A 16,081-nucleotide genomic window follows, 5' to 3' on the forward strand; every position below is an offset into this window, starting at 1 on the left:
TCACCATTTATAGCCACTAGCAGACCATAGGCAGGCAATTATATATATATATACGTACTATAATATTAATAACAGGTAATCTGCTTGTTGTTGCCATACACTTTTAATCATCACCCTTTTTCATCTGTGTCAGGCTGCTGGAAACTTGAAACAAACTCCTGTGGTTCCTCCCAGACCCACAGAACAGGTACAGTAAACCCACATGCTCGAAATCTGTAATAATACTCATCAATGCTGTCATAATTCAGTTTGACGTCCACACAGGAAAATATTTTTCATGTTTAAAGCCAAGCACAGAGCTTTTAATTGAATATTGTCTGAACATGTGTGTTAGTTTCATCTCAACAACAACAAAGATTTCTGATTAATATTTAGTTATTGAGCAACCTGTAGTGTGTGAGAATAGTTTACAGTAACAAATCACTCAGAGCTAGACTAGAGTTCATTTGTCTTTTCTGTTCCAAATATCTTTTTTTTAATTGTTCCCTTCTGAGTTTTTTGTGTCTATGTGCAGGAACTTAATGCCACAACCAGAAACAGCCAACGCAGGGGCGTACAAGCTGAGGACACAAAGGCACACACACACACACACACACACATACACATACACACACACACACACACACACACATAACCATGAAAAATTATGTTCCATCTTGGTTGTTTTTATCAATTTCTAAATCAGTGTTCTTTGTCTTCCTCATCAGAGCCAATCAGAAGTTCCCAACGATAAAACGGACTCCAAACAGGTATTCCAGCTGGAGTTGTTTGCGCTAAGCAAATTTTTTAAGCAGTATATAAAATGTATTTTTCTTTATTTAAGTGTGCTTTGTTGTAGATTGATCAGTTGGTCCTGGCTGGATTGTTTCGACAGAGCCAAAATGAGAAAACGCCTTCATTCACTGTAAGAAATGCACCTGCAGCTCTTCTCTGCACTGTAAATTACCAAGCAGGCAGACAGCCATTCAACTACTGTATCTGTTTTTTTTATGCTTCTGATATTGAACAGGTTTATTCCTTTACCGTTGTTACCAGTTGTTACTTATAACTTAACACCTAAAATTATGAATAAATATAAAAAAATGAAACCATGAACACTCCACAATCAAATATAATCGAGAGCCTCTGTTTAAAACATTATCCATTCTTTTTAATTTTACTTGTGTTCTTTTCACTTTGTTTCACCAGTTAAAGTAATTCCTACCATTGTTATCTGGAGTTTAATACACAATACAGTATTTTAGGTGTCTGCATACCCAATTTCAAATGACATCTGCCATCCAATGAAGAATGAGGCTTTGCCATGATAGAACTGATGGTCATACATTCATTTACCAAAATACATTGCTACATCTATTTTGATAAGGACATATCTTATAGATGTACAGATACACCTGTGATTTTACAAGTTCCCAAATACAAATCATACATTGACTGGATGCTCAACAGCTGGGTCAAATCCTGCAACCCTTTTGGCTTTTTATGACTTCTCCAGCAAATGTATGGTTTATTTAGTGAATTTGGTACAAACATATAAGTATAAAAATATCACAAAAATATATGCAGTATATAAATAAGAAATGAATATAGCCTACCTATAAAGTGATTAAAAAATAAATACAAATGTGTGTATATGTTTCAAAAACTGTCATGTCTCAATCAATGTTGTAAAGTAATTAAATCAATGTAAGAGACAATTATCAAACAGAAGAAAAAAAGACATTAAGCATAAACCTGCACAATGGGATACACAAAATATGCCTACAAATGTACATAGTTTTAGAGGTTATCTTCCGAGAAGACATAAAGCAGAATGTCTGTTTTTAATCAGCAGTTAATGACTGTTTTCCTCCTTCCTCAGAGTTACCTGATCAGGGACAAAGAGGAAAAAAATGGTGATGTCTTGGCCAAACAGGCTCCTGGCAGCAAACCGGTATGTGTGCATGCGTGTGCGTTTATGTGTGTGTGTGTGTGTGTGAGTTTGTGTGAGCGCACAGGCGTCACTTTGGTTTGAAATGTGCTGTTGTGCGTGTGTTGGATGATGATATTGTTCTGAAGATAGTTGACTCTTCTCTAAGGCCAGCAGAGAGCTGAGCCCAGATCCCAGCACAGAGGAAGCCGGCTCAGAAAAAGAACAATCAACAGAAAAAAAAGAGCAAATAAAAGAGCAGGAGAAGATAGCCGAACCTAAACAGGTGAGACAGTAGATTTGACTGCCTCCTCTCATGTTAACAAGCTTGATCTGCTCCTGCTTTTTTGCTCCTGCTCCTGCAACATCCTTATTCAGTCACTGTTTTAATGTCTAAGTTATTCTTTTGGACATCAGATTTCTTTAAAAGTGCTCAATAAATAACTCAAAAGTACACACTGACTCAAAGACTGTCCTGCAAAAAGCCCCCTCATAGACCTGACCTTGATCAAAATAAATCTCTTTAACATAACTTGAGCACAATGTTTCTGTGTGTTTCAGGAAAAAGGGGGAATATTCAGCGGGTTGTTCAAAAAGTCTCTGAAACCAACAAAAGCTGCTCAAACTGACGAGGTGATGTAGTTGAAAAACAAATTTTTACGCAACTTCATTCAAAAAGAGCCAATAAGGTCATATCAGTAGTATAATCCAGTGGCCTCGTTATCATAATTCAACAGTTTATTTTTGTCTTTTAGGACCAACAGTCTGTACATGATAACCTGTGGGGCAGTAATGATAACATGTCTGAAAACTCAAAGGTGAGCTGGATTTTCAGCCTTGGAAGTTAATTGGGTGGGAGCTGAATCTTGCTTTGGATCCTCCCCTACACTGAAAGGAACAATGCACACCCCAACTCAACCCCTATTTCAATTCTTACTGTGTTATGGAACCATCCTTTTTACATAGTACAAATTGCACAGACTGTAATTAGAAATTGCCAAAGTTGTGAAAAACATGGGAAATGGTGTTTTTTGTTTAACATTACCTTACTTTTGGCAGTTGCGCTCTCTCTTTTTGAATCGTGTCAACAAAACGGTACACTCTTTACAAATAATGAAGAAACATGATATTTGTCCCCTGGATATGGTAAAAGGCACTTTTATGGGCCTGGGAGCAAACAAAAAGCATTATGTTTCTTTGTTTGTTTTTACAATAAGTCTCGTCAGAAAAATGGCTTAAAACACAAATCTTCCTCAAGAAAAAACTAAAGAGTCTTAATTGCTCTTCCAAAACAATAATCCTGCCCTTCCTTTAATAAAAAAAAATACATAACTGTTATGACCCCACAAAAAAGAGGTTTTATACAATGTTTCAATTAAAATGTTCTAGCATTACATATTTGTCTTCTGTATCCGTACAAGCTCTCATTAAAACAATTTTAGTCAAAGCATTCTCACTAGATAGCTAGTAACTCAAACAAAGGAAAGGCTTTGACATTGACCTTTTTTCTTTTTCTTCACGTAGCCGGAGAAAGGAGGCCTTTTCCGTGGAATATTAAAAAAATCTCCCAAACCGTCTGAGGTGCCCCGACTAGAGGAGGTAAAACATTTACACACTTATCTATCCCTTTTAAAGCCTTGTATCTATGGACTGGTGAGTCTTCATCAAAGTTCTGAAATTCAACAGAATAAGATTTCTTTGATGTGTTTTTTTGCTCTCTGTAGGGGAAAGTAGGTTTGTTTAGTGGACTCCTCAGAAAGACTCCCCAAGCAACTGCAGAGGTAAAGCATCTCACACACAAGTGCAGCTTTCATGGAGGCACACTGTAAACACAAAAACAGGTGCTTTATTGTGCTTAACCTGACTGTTAGGGTGGTTTTCATTCCATTCTTTTTTTTTTTTTTACACAAAACAGCACTTATGTAGACCCAGTAGGCTTCAATGTTTTGTAGCTACATAGCTAGAGAGAATGGAAGCTACATGTCCTGGCTATCTGACTCATATGGTCCCTTCATTTAGTTATTTACTTTTTAAAGATTGTTTTTTGGGCATTATAGGCCTTTATTTGACATGACGGGGGTGTATTTGTATGTGGGGCGTATGCTCAACCAGATGAGCTACCAGGGCGCTTCATACGGCTCTTTATTGATCCGAAAATAAATAACTTAACAATGTATGTTTTTTACTGTATGTGACCCTCCTGAGTGTGGCCAAATATAAAAATTAACAACTTGACCACTTTTACCCCCACGGCTCTGGTTCCGGAAGTGTATTCCACATTCTGCATTTCCATTGACGTTTCAAAAATTGCTTACAGAAAGAGTTTTGCATCTATAACCAAGTCAACTACCTATGAGAGGAATCCTGATCAGAAAACATTTGATTCAGCGCAAAAAAAAAATGTTGAAATTGGCAAAAAAGGCTAAAGGTAGAAGACTGTGTACAGAAACAATCATGGTCTTAGACGTCAACGGTAGAAGCTCGCTGTAGCCGTCCAGGTGCTGTAAACATTTCCATGGTAACAGCGAGTTGGACCAATCTGAGACGTCGCTGCAACGCTTAGGATTGTTGGTAGTGTAGTATTTCTGTGTGGGCATTATCGTCATCAGATATATATTTGGGCATTTATGGACAATTATCTGCTACTCTGGGAACCTTTTTTTTTAATTCATTGTATCTGGGTGGGGGTCATTCTGTATTTTTTCGCTTGTTAGAATTATGGAAATTTGTTTTTAACCTTTATTAAGTCAATTGAGAACAAATTCTCATTTGCAACGACGACCTGTCACAGTCACACAGTTCCTCATTCAGACCTGGAAGTTGCCCAGTACAACCACAGTCTGATCTGCTGGCCACTGAGCAGCTCCACATTCATTCCTGTTCTACGCAGATTAACAGATATAATAAAAGAATAAAAAGAAACCAGCACGTGCCACTGTTGCGGTGCTGATTCAACGGCTCTGTGTGTCATGTAAACAAAATACAATGTATACTGACAGATAGCAAAGATGAAATGAGATCACAGCATCTGTACAACCTGCTGCTGTTTGATTATCAGCTGACAGAGAAACAATCATAATTCCCTCGGTCTCATTTGCTGCCGCACTCCATTTAACCAGTTTCACCTGTTCGTGCCACTATGTAAAAAGAACGCATGTCAACTTGACCGAATTGAGCGCAGCCAGTATGATGCATATTGCTAGTATGTCTGCCACTGTGATCAAATGCGGTAATCCAAGTAGTAAAGAATAAAAAGTTATTTGGGCGGCTCAATTATGTAAAAAACATTGACTTGACCTGATTTAGTAAATTTCAGTTACAGTTACACAAATCAACAGTGAAAACACCTTGAACTGTAAAATTTCTCTTAATACTTTTCCTGTTGAACTTTTTGAATTTCCTACAAAATAAGAGTTTTTTTGCAAAATGTTATGTAAAACTTTTATTCGAATGCATTGACCCTCCCTTCGCCAGCATTCTTCTGTAGGCCTGCTTGTTTGTTCTCGGCAAAGATGTACAGATAGCCACTGTTTTTTACAGTCATGACATACATAACTTAACCTCTGCTTTCTCATCTTACACATCACACTCCACCAAGATGGTGGCCATTTCAGTAGATTTACTTACATATTCGGGATTTAGTTTGAAAGCAAAATTCATATCCAGGTCACCACATGGCTTGTTGCCATATGGACCAGCAACTCCTCCAACACTCGTATTTTTGGAGCGTCAGTAACAATTAGGGCTCCAGCTATCGATTATTTTATTAATTGAGTGTTGTACTGATTATTCCATAGATTATTTGAGTAATCAGATAAGAAATCCTTTTGTTTTATTGAAGAGCAATAACATAGGCTACAATAGTTTGGTTAAAGTTTGGGAAAAAGCAAGATTTTTATTGGCTACATTGCTTACAATATCATCTTCAAAAAAATAAACACAGTAAGTGTCGTATTACATTGTTTTTAAAGAAAATGTTGAATTTGAACGTCTGAAATGCAATAACAACCTCAAAGTAAAGCATTCATTAAACATACATACTAATATACTCGGTGTGCAACCATAATAACCCTCCGTGCAGAAGCCCCGTGATTAAACAAAGCTTTGAGGCAAAGCATTTTGCATTGAGGATTTTTATTCATGGAATTATGCACAAAACAAGCCACTTTGAAATTTTGTATAAATACAAAACTTGGGTTACCCTCCCCAAGACAAAAAAATGTTGGGTGACCCTCCCCAAGACAAAAAAACGTTGGGTGAACCTCACCAAGACAAAAAAACGTTGGGTGACCCTCTCCTATTTTCCTCTGGTGTTCCAGTGCATAAATACCGAACGGTCCATAACAGACATTAGAATAATCTTCTTGTAACCTATTCTTCCATTTCCAACCAAGGTGCTTTCCATTTCAGATTTTTTTTCTTGTTACAGGCGATTCTATCAGCGCAGAAAGATCTCTCAGCCAGCAATGACAGGCTCTCTGAAGCTGCTAACGCAAAGGTTTGTTTGGTTGTAAAAACACTCTTTATGATCAGTGGAAATCTGTCTGTTATTCACCTATTCACCAACATTATAGATCAAAAGATGAATCGATGAATGGAAACAAGAATCGGCTTATTAATAAATAAGTAAAAAAATCTTTATTTGGAGCCCTACTTAAGCCTCAAATCTAATGTGGTAATGAAATGTGCTACATGCAGGTAACAGTGGTACATGTAATGCCCTTCATTCTATTTTTTTCCTTTTTATAACCAGGTAATACATTAATTACATTTTTAAGAGGGACCTGGCAAAGAAAGTAGCATTACAAACAGTGTTATAACAAATAATACAAACAACATGAACATGCTAAAAGAACTGTCACACAACACAAAAGACTGTGGCCAGCATCCAGTTAAGATTCATTTACAGGTATGAGTTTCTAAAACTTTCACACCAAAGTAAAAGCAATACATTTAGACGCAAACACGTTGACGAAGAGTGCATCTTATAGTGTTACCGACTGTAATTTCACTCGAGTGCATTTCTGGACTTTTGTTTCTTTAGATCTCATCATATCTATTTTAATTGATTTTATTTTCCTTTTTATTGTGTTTTAAGATGTCATTTTAATTGTTTCTCATCTTTGTGCAAACCATCATTACTATTAATAAAAATACGTTATTTTTCAGTTATTTTATTTTTATTTTCACACAAACATGCAGTGTAGCTGGGTTATGTTTGGGTATGTAGAAAGATATTCATACTGTATATACGTATATTATCCATGTATGTACGGTATATTTATATTGTAAACATTTAATTCAATGTTTTTCTTTATTCCTTTTTTTTCAAAGGAGTTATGTGTCTTTCGGATTGTAACAGATTGTTTTTATCTTCTCTCAGGAAACAAAGTCACATGTCGATGAGCTCTCAGACAGCAGTGATGCTCTTAACACCAAGGTTAGTTTCGATGCATCATTTAGAAACGGTCCTAAATGGTTTTTCTTAAAGAAAGAGCACTAATTTGTCTGAAAGTGTGTTTTAGGAAAAAGGAGGAATATTTATTGGAATATTCAAGAAAACAGCCAAACCTGCAGAAGCTGCTCAACATAAGGAGGTAAAAGCATCATTTGCCCACCTGTTTCAACTGTTTTTATGCAATCCAACTCTTTAATTTCAGTTTATTTTTAACATATGAGGGACTCATGGAAACCCTTTAATGATAATGTTTAAATTGTCCTGCCTTGTTACCCATTTGGTTACCAGATTTTTGAATCTTTTTTACAGATTTAATTTGGGTGAAATATTGAGAATAATAATAACAAGGAATTAGTTGTTGGTGCAAATTCATTGTTACTTTAGAGAGAGTTGACATCATGCATATTTGAATGTGTTTACTATTTTCACATCAAAATCTGGCAAATGTATCCCATGATTGTCGATTATGTGTATGCTAATGCAAACCATGCTTAGATCTTTGATAACATGTAACAGTGATTCATTATAATTAACAGTATACAGTAAAGTTTTTACCTGGAATATTTTGTAAAATGGTTTAAATTAAATTTAAATTAAATTTAGTATTCCCAGATAACATGTGTTTGCTATCACCGTGTTTAAAAAACCTTTTTTCAGATTGAGTCTCCTGACAACGATCTATCAATCAGCATCAAGAATTTACAGGTTAAATATAGTCAAAACCCAATATGACTAATGACTTTTTGACAAAAAAGCATTTAGATTTGTAAATACCTCAACAAATATTATTATTTTTACTTGTGTATTTCATCAGGAGAAAGGTGAAGGGCTGTTCAGCCAACTGCTCAAAAGGTCTCCCATAGTGTCTGGAGAAAGCACAGAGTCACCCATAAATCTGTTTCCTAGATGAGCTATGAGTTTCTGAACTTGCAACGCGATTTCACCCATTAAAGAAAAACATCAAATTGTGTCTTTCAGGAACAAGAAGCTCCAAAAAAGCAGTCAGGTGGCAATGATAGCCTGCCTGAGAATAACACCACGAAGGTGAGCAGAATAATGCAACAGCAGCTTGTCAATGAAATGCCTTCAGAGGGAGCGTTCACTGACACCAATGCACATTTTAGGAGAAAACTATTTTAAGCAACATGTTTAAGAAACCGCAGAAACCAGCAGAGGGCACAGCAGCAGACAAGCTGCTGTGATTGGATTAATTTGATCAATTTAGTCATTGCATATCCTTTTTGCAGAGAATGGAGTAGATATAAATGTTTTCTGTTCTCTGGGTTAAATTCAGGAGCTGAAGGTGATCAGAGAAAAACGGTTATCTGGGAGCTGTGAGAATCTGTCTGACCCCAGCGTCCCAAAGGTTCTCAAAATAACCCTCTTTTTCTGAAATTCATAAAACCTGTGTGTGCAAAGTCTGATTTGCAATGATCCTGGAAGCTGGTGTTGCTTTTGACTTTTGATTCTGCTTATTTTTTCTTTTGTTTCCTTTGAAAAATCTGTGTTGTAGGAGAAAAAAAGTGGCCTGGCGGGCATCTTTAAAAGATCAGCCAGTATCGACAACCTGTTTGATGAGGTGAGTGTTTGTCTACATCTTCTACTCCACTACAGTTCAGAGGGAAATACTGTAGTCTACGACATTTACCTGACCGCCGTAGTCACAGTCAGTCAGGTCATGATTTAACATGTAAAGTTCATGATAAGTTTAAAGAAGATTATGCATTCTTACAAATTAAACATCTACAACAGTTTGTCAAGTAGTTAAAAGTAGCAGTACCTACAACCGATAATGTTAACAACCGGACTGGGGTCATCTTACAATGCATATTTTGTACTTTAAGTAAGATTTTGATTGCAGGACTTTTATTCTTGTAAAAGAATTAGAGCAAAAGATCGCAATACCACTGCTGAAAGGTAGAAAATAAGTTGATTATATGCTTTGAAACATGATTGGCAATAATGTAATTAGTGCAATTTTAGGCACCTGGCTAAATTATGAACACCCACCTGTTCAGTGTTCAGTCTCCTTTGGCATTCTACAAAAGCCGGTTGAGAGAAGATTACTAACCAAAATGTCAAAGATTAAACTGTAGTGTCCGATTGAAACACTTTAATCTTTTGGATAAAAAAGTACATTTACTCAAGTACTGTCCTTAAGTACAAATGTTGAGGTACTTTTGTTTTACTTGAGTCTTTTCTTTTCATGCCACTTTCTACTTTCTACTAGAAATATTCTACTTTTTTACCTCATCTGACAGCTTTAGTTAAAAGTTACTTTACAAATTAAGATTTTTGCTCACAAAACATATAAAATATGACAATAAAGTAGTAAAGAATCTTGAGCAATGTTTTATTATAAATGAAACTGGCCAACAAAATAAAGGCCTATAAGTCCTGCTGATCAGACCATTAAACACACAACTGTTTGGATCCTTTATGCTTTCTAAAATGTGAGTACTTTTCTGAGTACTTTCACATTTAATATTTTCAGTACATTTTCCTGATGATACTTAAATACTTTAACATTTTAAATGCAGGTCTTTTATTGTAGTATTTGAGTATATTGAGTATATTTACATGATGGTATTATTACATTTACTTAAGTAAAGAATCTCAATACTTCTTCCACCGCTGATCAGGAGAAAGGGGGGCTGTTCAGCGGACTGAAGAGAACACCCAAAGCGCCCGGAGACACTGTAGAGGTGAGTCACTAGTTACACTGCCTGCGGTGACTGTTATTGTACATATTTATAAAACCGTCCATTTCTCTTTTGTGCAGGACAAAGATGACCAGAAGGAGCTGTCAACAATTAATGGCAGTCTCTTTGACAACACCAGGGTACTGGGAGGAGAAATGTTTATTTTTTAACCAAAAATGGAACATCAGCACTATAAAATATAAACAAATGCAACATGTAGTTCCTCATTTACGTTTGAAAAAAATATATATATATATTTTAATCTTGTTTAGTTTATGTTTGTTTATTTTTTATTCAACCTATGCATAAAGTCCTGCGTTGAAAATATTACTTAAACAAAAGTATTTAAGTATCATCAGGAAAATGTGATCAAAGTATTAAAAGTAAAAGTACTCAATGCATAAAAATCCTCACACTTAAGGATCCAAACAGTTATGTGTTTAATGGTTTCATCATTTAAGTTGGACTTGTAGGCCTTTACAGTATATTGTTGTTTTTATTTATTTATTATCTACATGTGTTATGTATGCAAACATCTTAATTTTTTATGTTACTAGTAACTTAATATGTTAAATTAATGTAGTGTAGTAAAAAGTACAATATTCAGTGTATTTATCGAAAGGATAAACTTCTTGATATGAATCCTCTTATTTTCTAGAGGGTCGTTAAGACAAATAAACAGAAGAAGAAAAAAAAACATAAGATACATACAGTCGGGGTCAAAAGATTTGAGAATGACACAAGGATTGGATTTTACAGAGTTATCCCATTCCGTGTTTGTAGATATTTTTGTCAGATGTTACTATGGTATACTGAAGTATAATCCTAAGCATTTCATAAGAGCCAAACGCTTTAATTGACAATTACATTTTGTTTATGCAAAGAGTCAATATTTGCAGAGTTGACTCTTCTTTTTCAAGACCTCTGTAGTTTGCCCTGTCATGCCGTAAACTTTCGGGCCACATCCTGACTCATGGCCATCCATTCTTGCATAATCAATTCTCAAAGTTTGTCAGAATTTGTGGGTTTTTGTTTGTCCACCTGCCTCTTGAAGATTGACCACAAGTTCTCAATGTGATTAAGGTCTGAGGAGTTTCCTGGCCATTGGCCTCAACATTTGTACTTGATTAAATGTACTTAGGTACAATCCACCACTGACTTTAATGTTTACTATGACCCATCGGAGCTATGCCTGATGTAGTTTTCACTTACACAGACTGTGTGTTAAATGTTTTCAGGAAAAAAAGTGTTTTCAGTGGTATATTTAATAAGACTCATAAACCAGCAGATGGGGTACATTAATGGCCCTTTCACATGAAGTTTACATTAAATCACACTATTTCTCCGGGAGTTTTATTTTCTGTTTTCTGTGTTTAGGAATCAAACGAGGATAAGAAGTTATCTGCCAGCTGGGAAAATCTGTTAGAAGCAAACACATCAAAGGTACAAATGTTGTCCGAAGATCACAATCTCTGCCTGTTGTTCTTTGTTCTGCTGTTGGTACAGTAATTATTTTAACAGTAAAGTGTGACTGTTTCATATGTTTTCAGGAGAAGACTGGAGGACTGGCAGGGATCTTCAAGAGGTCTTTCAAACCAGCTCCGCGCTCAATCGCAAATGAGGTCACCACTCTTTTTGTTCATTTCCGGTGGTGATTCCGCTGTTTAGTAGTCTGTGAAAGCTCTTATTTGCATTTTTAAGATAATTGTTTTGTGGTAAAATTACCTTCAGCAAGTTTAAACCAACCAGACTGCTCTTTGTTTTGCAGGATCCTCTCAGTGACACATTGGAGTTGTCTGCCAGCTGCGATAGCCTTGCAGACACTACCAAGGTTAGAGCTACTCCACATCTGTCGATGCACTTGGCAACTTGCTGTGCAACGCTAAGACTACTTTCATGGAGATACTTTGGTCATCAAAAATCAGAATACTTTTAAGATAATGATCCTACTCAGAAACACAATGCCACAACAACAACAACACATCAAATCTAGAGAAAGAAAGGCTGTGCACACCAACATCCAATGACATTTTTTACGTATTTAAGCCAGGCTTAATGTGGAAAAATATTCAACAAAATGTAATCCTAAATCATTTGACCTAGGTGTGCAGAGCCTTCCTTTCTCAATATTTGCCAGCGAAGACTTAAAATTGATTTTAAATGACATTATTTACAGTTTTATATCTACATCTGAGTAAATATAAGTGTAAATATAAGTGTTGGGCCCTGTGTTCATCTTTCCTGTTTACAAGAGGGTTTTCCAACAACCTCACCTGGTGATAATAACTCAAAACACTAACATTTTAAAGTGAATTCATTTTTAGTTTTATTTTAAAGGATAAGCTGCATCCAGAGCTAAGCCCCGGATGCAGCAACGGTGGCCTTCATAGAAAATCATTGCGGAGATAGAGTAAGGGGTCTAGCAAGTGCGGGATGTCAGGTTTTATCCCATCACTCTAAAACTGCTAAGCACTATAGTAGTAATAACCTAAAGATAAGTAGGGTTAATCAGGAATACAGTCTTGATTTACATACATTTACATTTGAGATTGAGCCTACCAGGACCAAAAAGCGTGCCCACCTTTGGCTTTCAATTCAAGTTTTTTTCTACTGTTGGTTATTTTGTATTGTGTTCTGTTTGTGTATATAATCACAATCTTTTCTTTTTTTTGGCTTGTTAAGCACTTGGGTCAACTATGGTTGTTTTAAAATGTGCTATAAAAATAAAATTTAACGGAAATAAAGTAACTGAAGAAATACAAAAACAAAAAACTAGACCTGGGCTAAAAACTGAAATATCACAATACTTTTGACTAAACACATTGATGGCGATATTGCGGCGATGTTGTATGGTTGACTATTATATTTACACAGAACAAAGATGACCAGAAGGAGCTGTAAGCAATTAGTCTCTTTGACGACACTAAGGTACTGGTAAGTGTACCGGAGAGTAAAACAATAAAAGTTTGATAAATAATCACCAATAATGTGGATATAATGACTAAGTGGGTAAAGGCAAATAATAAAAAAGCAAGAACAGTTTGGTATGTTCAGAAAATTACATCACTTTACTGTGATGCAGCCTTTAATACCACGAAAAGACAACACTCCTGGATAATGTGTCTGTGAAGCTGTTCAGCATTTATCAGCATTTATCTCTGTCTTCTTTTGCAGGAAAGTGAGGACATGGAGGCACCGGAAGGAGGCAGGCTGAGACACAGGAGAACCATCAGGAAGAAAAGACGAGTGAGCTGTTATTTGCTTGAAAGAAACATCCAGAGACATGACGGAGAGTCACAGGAGCAAGAACCAAAGTGTATCTCCAGAGCTACACCACTCAGTGGTTTATCTCAATAAGCCTATAAATAGTTGCACTAGTTGCTTGCTCTAAGGGGAATTACTAGAATTGTTGGGGCTTTGTAAATTATAGAGTGTGGTCTAGACCTACTCTGTAAAATGTCTCAAGATAACTTTTGTTAGGATTTTTTATTATAAATAAAATTGAATTTAGTTGAATTCTAACACTTCAACGGTGACCAGAGCTGAACTTTGTGATCACTCCTCTCTTGCTTCTCCAGTATGAGCTCTTAACTTCGATGTTAAAGTGCTTTTCTCTTTGACAACCTCGTCTTTTCTTGTTTTGTTTCTCAGGTTGTGTCATTCCGAGTCAAGAAAACTCTTCCCAAAATACCAACACTGGATGTACCTTCACAGGTATGTACTCATCTAATGTTCCAGAATTACTACTCTCTTTGCTGTGTTTCACCCTGCCTGTTTTTTATTTATATTACCACAGAGAGATATAAAACTTTGTACAGATATGGATTTTAACACTGAGAAATAAAATAAAAACTTAAGGATCCGTCCTAAAGGTGATTAGAAGTTGTTGTTCTATCTCTAAACATTCTTTGTCCTCCTTTTGAATTAATATTTCCTTTAATTGTTTACTGGTTTTATTAATAATTAGTTTTCTTTATTAATGTGTTAAAGTTCTTCTTAATGACAGGAATTGTCATGTTTTCTTCCTCCACAGAGTTCAGACAAGATGCCTCTTATTGAGGAGGCTGTAGAGCTGCAGGAGCTGAACCGAGCACAGGTTAGCATGATGATATGATAAAATAGATTTAGTAGGGTACGGTAAGGTAAATCTTGACAGCATCGCTAGCGTGAAAGTCTTTGTTCAACAAAATGGCCTTTATGTCCAAACCAAAGACCAAGCCTGAACAATAACTATTTAACTCTAACATCTATTTTTGTGAAAGGTTTAGATGGTTCATCATGCTGCTTTGAAATCCACTGAAAAAGGAAAGTCAATCTTTGGTTGACAAGATTAAATCTGGTTCATAAAAGACATGAATTTACTCTAAATAAAACTGGAACACAAGTGTCTGAAGATTCAGAAACACACCCACCTATTGTAACCTTTTCAACTAAAGACAGAGGGAAAGAGAAAGACATACAGAGAGAATGGTAGTACCGTAGTTTCAGATACCAACCCTTTAAAGTAAATATGTGTCACAGAGTTGTGTTGTTGTGTTTGTTTTCCAGGAGAGCACAGTAGAGGTCCACACTTTGGAGATGGCAGCTTACACTACTGAAGATAACCCTCTAGAATCTGAGGAGGTCAGTGTGTTTGGGCCGCTTTCACACACACACACTTTGGTTTTTGTACATTTGCCAGAAACAAAGAAAGTTAAAAGTTCAATGCACCTCAGTTTTAAATGCTTCTGAAAAACCCTGCGCTCACATGCTGAGGCGCATACATGTTTATTTTAACGCTTTCAATATATATATATATATATATATATATATATATAATTGTCTATGTTTCTAGGAAAATGATGATTTGATGGAGTGGTGGAACACAGTCAAAGGTCAGTTTGATTGTCCATCTATACACACACACACACACTTTTAATGTAAAAGAAATAAGCAGTACCGACCACAAACAAAACACAGTTTTATATATTATTGTATTAATTCTGCTGCTGGTTTCCAGGATGGGCAGAGTGGAACGAGACATCTAATTTCTATGAAGATGATTGCCAAATGTAAGTAAAGTTTCTAAATTTTAATATTTTTTCATTCAAATTTAGCCGCATGATGTTATTTGGGCACTCTGAGGATATGTTAGGGTAGCCATCGTTTTACTGTATGTCTGTCAGATCTGTAGCAAGACCTCTCTCTTAAACCAGGAGCTCGACTCATAATAGGCAAGAGTCAATCTTAGTAAAAACTTACTTTTACTAAACTGACCTAAATAACCTAACCATTTTAAGTTAGTCCATCTAATGATTGTCTGTGGCTTATCCATGTCCAGCTTTTGGTCATATCATTAAATATATTATTAGTAATAATTGTTATAAACCGCGAGGAAGCACTGAAAATAATTGTGATTTGATAATAAATAATTCTAGGCTCCATCGTCCTACAGTGGTGTGAAAAAGTGTTTGCCCCCTTCCTCCTTTCCTGTTCCTTTGCATTTTTGTCACATTTAAGGGTTTCGGAACATCAAACCAATTATACAACAGTCAAGGACAACACAAGTAAACACAAAATGCAATTTGTAAATGAAGGTGTTTATTATTAAAGGTGAAAAAAAATCCAAACCATCATGGCCCTGTGTGAAAAAGTGATTGCCCCCTAAACCTAATAACTGGTTGGGCCACCCTTAGCAGCAACAACTGCAACCAGCGTTTGTGATAACGTGCAATGAGGCTTTTACAGCGTCCTGGAGGAATTTTGGCCCACTCATCTTTGTAGAATTGTCCTAATTCAGTTACATTAGAGGGTTTTCAAGCATGAACGGCCTTTTTAAGGTCATACCACAACATTTCAATAGGATTCAGGTCAGGACTTTGGCTAGGCCACTCCAAAGTCTTCATTTTGTTTTTCTTCAGCCATTCGGTGCTGGACTTGCTGGTTTGTTTAGGGTCATTGTCCTGCTGCAGAACCCAAGTTCGTTTCAGCTTGAGTACACGAACAGATGGTCGGACATTCTCCTTCAGGATC

At 36.1% G+C, this 16,081-nt stretch overlaps 1 protein-coding gene across 1 annotated transcript in view; it reads left to right on the forward strand.

Moving 5' to 3' along the window:
* The first annotated feature begins 636 nt into the window (after nucleotides 1–636).
* LOC117954052 overlaps nucleotides 637–16,081 on the forward strand; it is a 20,491-nt gene continuing 5,046 nt past the window's right edge. Inside the window, exons 1-26 of the mRNA XM_034887519.1 lie at nucleotides 637–648; nucleotides 708–749; nucleotides 839–904; nucleotides 1,862–1,933; nucleotides 2,079–2,195; nucleotides 2,471–2,542; nucleotides 2,665–2,727; nucleotides 3,434–3,508; nucleotides 3,634–3,690; nucleotides 6,339–6,407; nucleotides 7,293–7,349; nucleotides 8,182–8,219; nucleotides 8,321–8,411; nucleotides 8,662–8,733; nucleotides 8,881–8,946; nucleotides 10,010–10,072; nucleotides 10,150–10,209; nucleotides 11,447–11,512; nucleotides 11,620–11,691; nucleotides 11,838–11,900; nucleotides 13,244–13,315; nucleotides 13,721–13,783; nucleotides 14,103–14,165; nucleotides 14,618–14,692; nucleotides 14,904–14,943; nucleotides 15,069–15,120. Of these exons, the coding sequence (XP_034743410.1) occupies nucleotides 637–648; nucleotides 708–749; nucleotides 839–904; nucleotides 1,862–1,933; nucleotides 2,079–2,195; nucleotides 2,471–2,542; nucleotides 2,665–2,727; nucleotides 3,434–3,508; nucleotides 3,634–3,690; nucleotides 6,339–6,407; nucleotides 7,293–7,349; nucleotides 8,182–8,219; nucleotides 8,321–8,411; nucleotides 8,662–8,733; nucleotides 8,881–8,946; nucleotides 10,010–10,072; nucleotides 10,150–10,209; nucleotides 11,447–11,512; nucleotides 11,620–11,691; nucleotides 11,838–11,900; nucleotides 13,244–13,315; nucleotides 13,721–13,783; nucleotides 14,103–14,165; nucleotides 14,618–14,692; nucleotides 14,904–14,943; nucleotides 15,069–15,120 (1,658 nt within the window). The remainder of the gene's footprint in view (nucleotides 649–707; nucleotides 750–838; nucleotides 905–1,861; nucleotides 1,934–2,078; nucleotides 2,196–2,470; nucleotides 2,543–2,664; nucleotides 2,728–3,433; nucleotides 3,509–3,633; nucleotides 3,691–6,338; nucleotides 6,408–7,292; nucleotides 7,350–8,181; nucleotides 8,220–8,320; nucleotides 8,412–8,661; nucleotides 8,734–8,880; nucleotides 8,947–10,009; nucleotides 10,073–10,149; nucleotides 10,210–11,446; nucleotides 11,513–11,619; nucleotides 11,692–11,837; nucleotides 11,901–13,243; nucleotides 13,316–13,720; nucleotides 13,784–14,102; nucleotides 14,166–14,617; nucleotides 14,693–14,903; nucleotides 14,944–15,068; nucleotides 15,121–16,081) is intronic.

This window comes from Etheostoma cragini, chromosome 12 (assembly GCF_013103735.1).
Source record: "Etheostoma cragini isolate CJK2018 chromosome 12, CSU_Ecrag_1.0, whole genome shotgun sequence".
Taxonomy (NCBI): Eukaryota; Metazoa; Chordata; class Actinopteri; order Perciformes; family Percidae; genus Etheostoma; species Etheostoma cragini.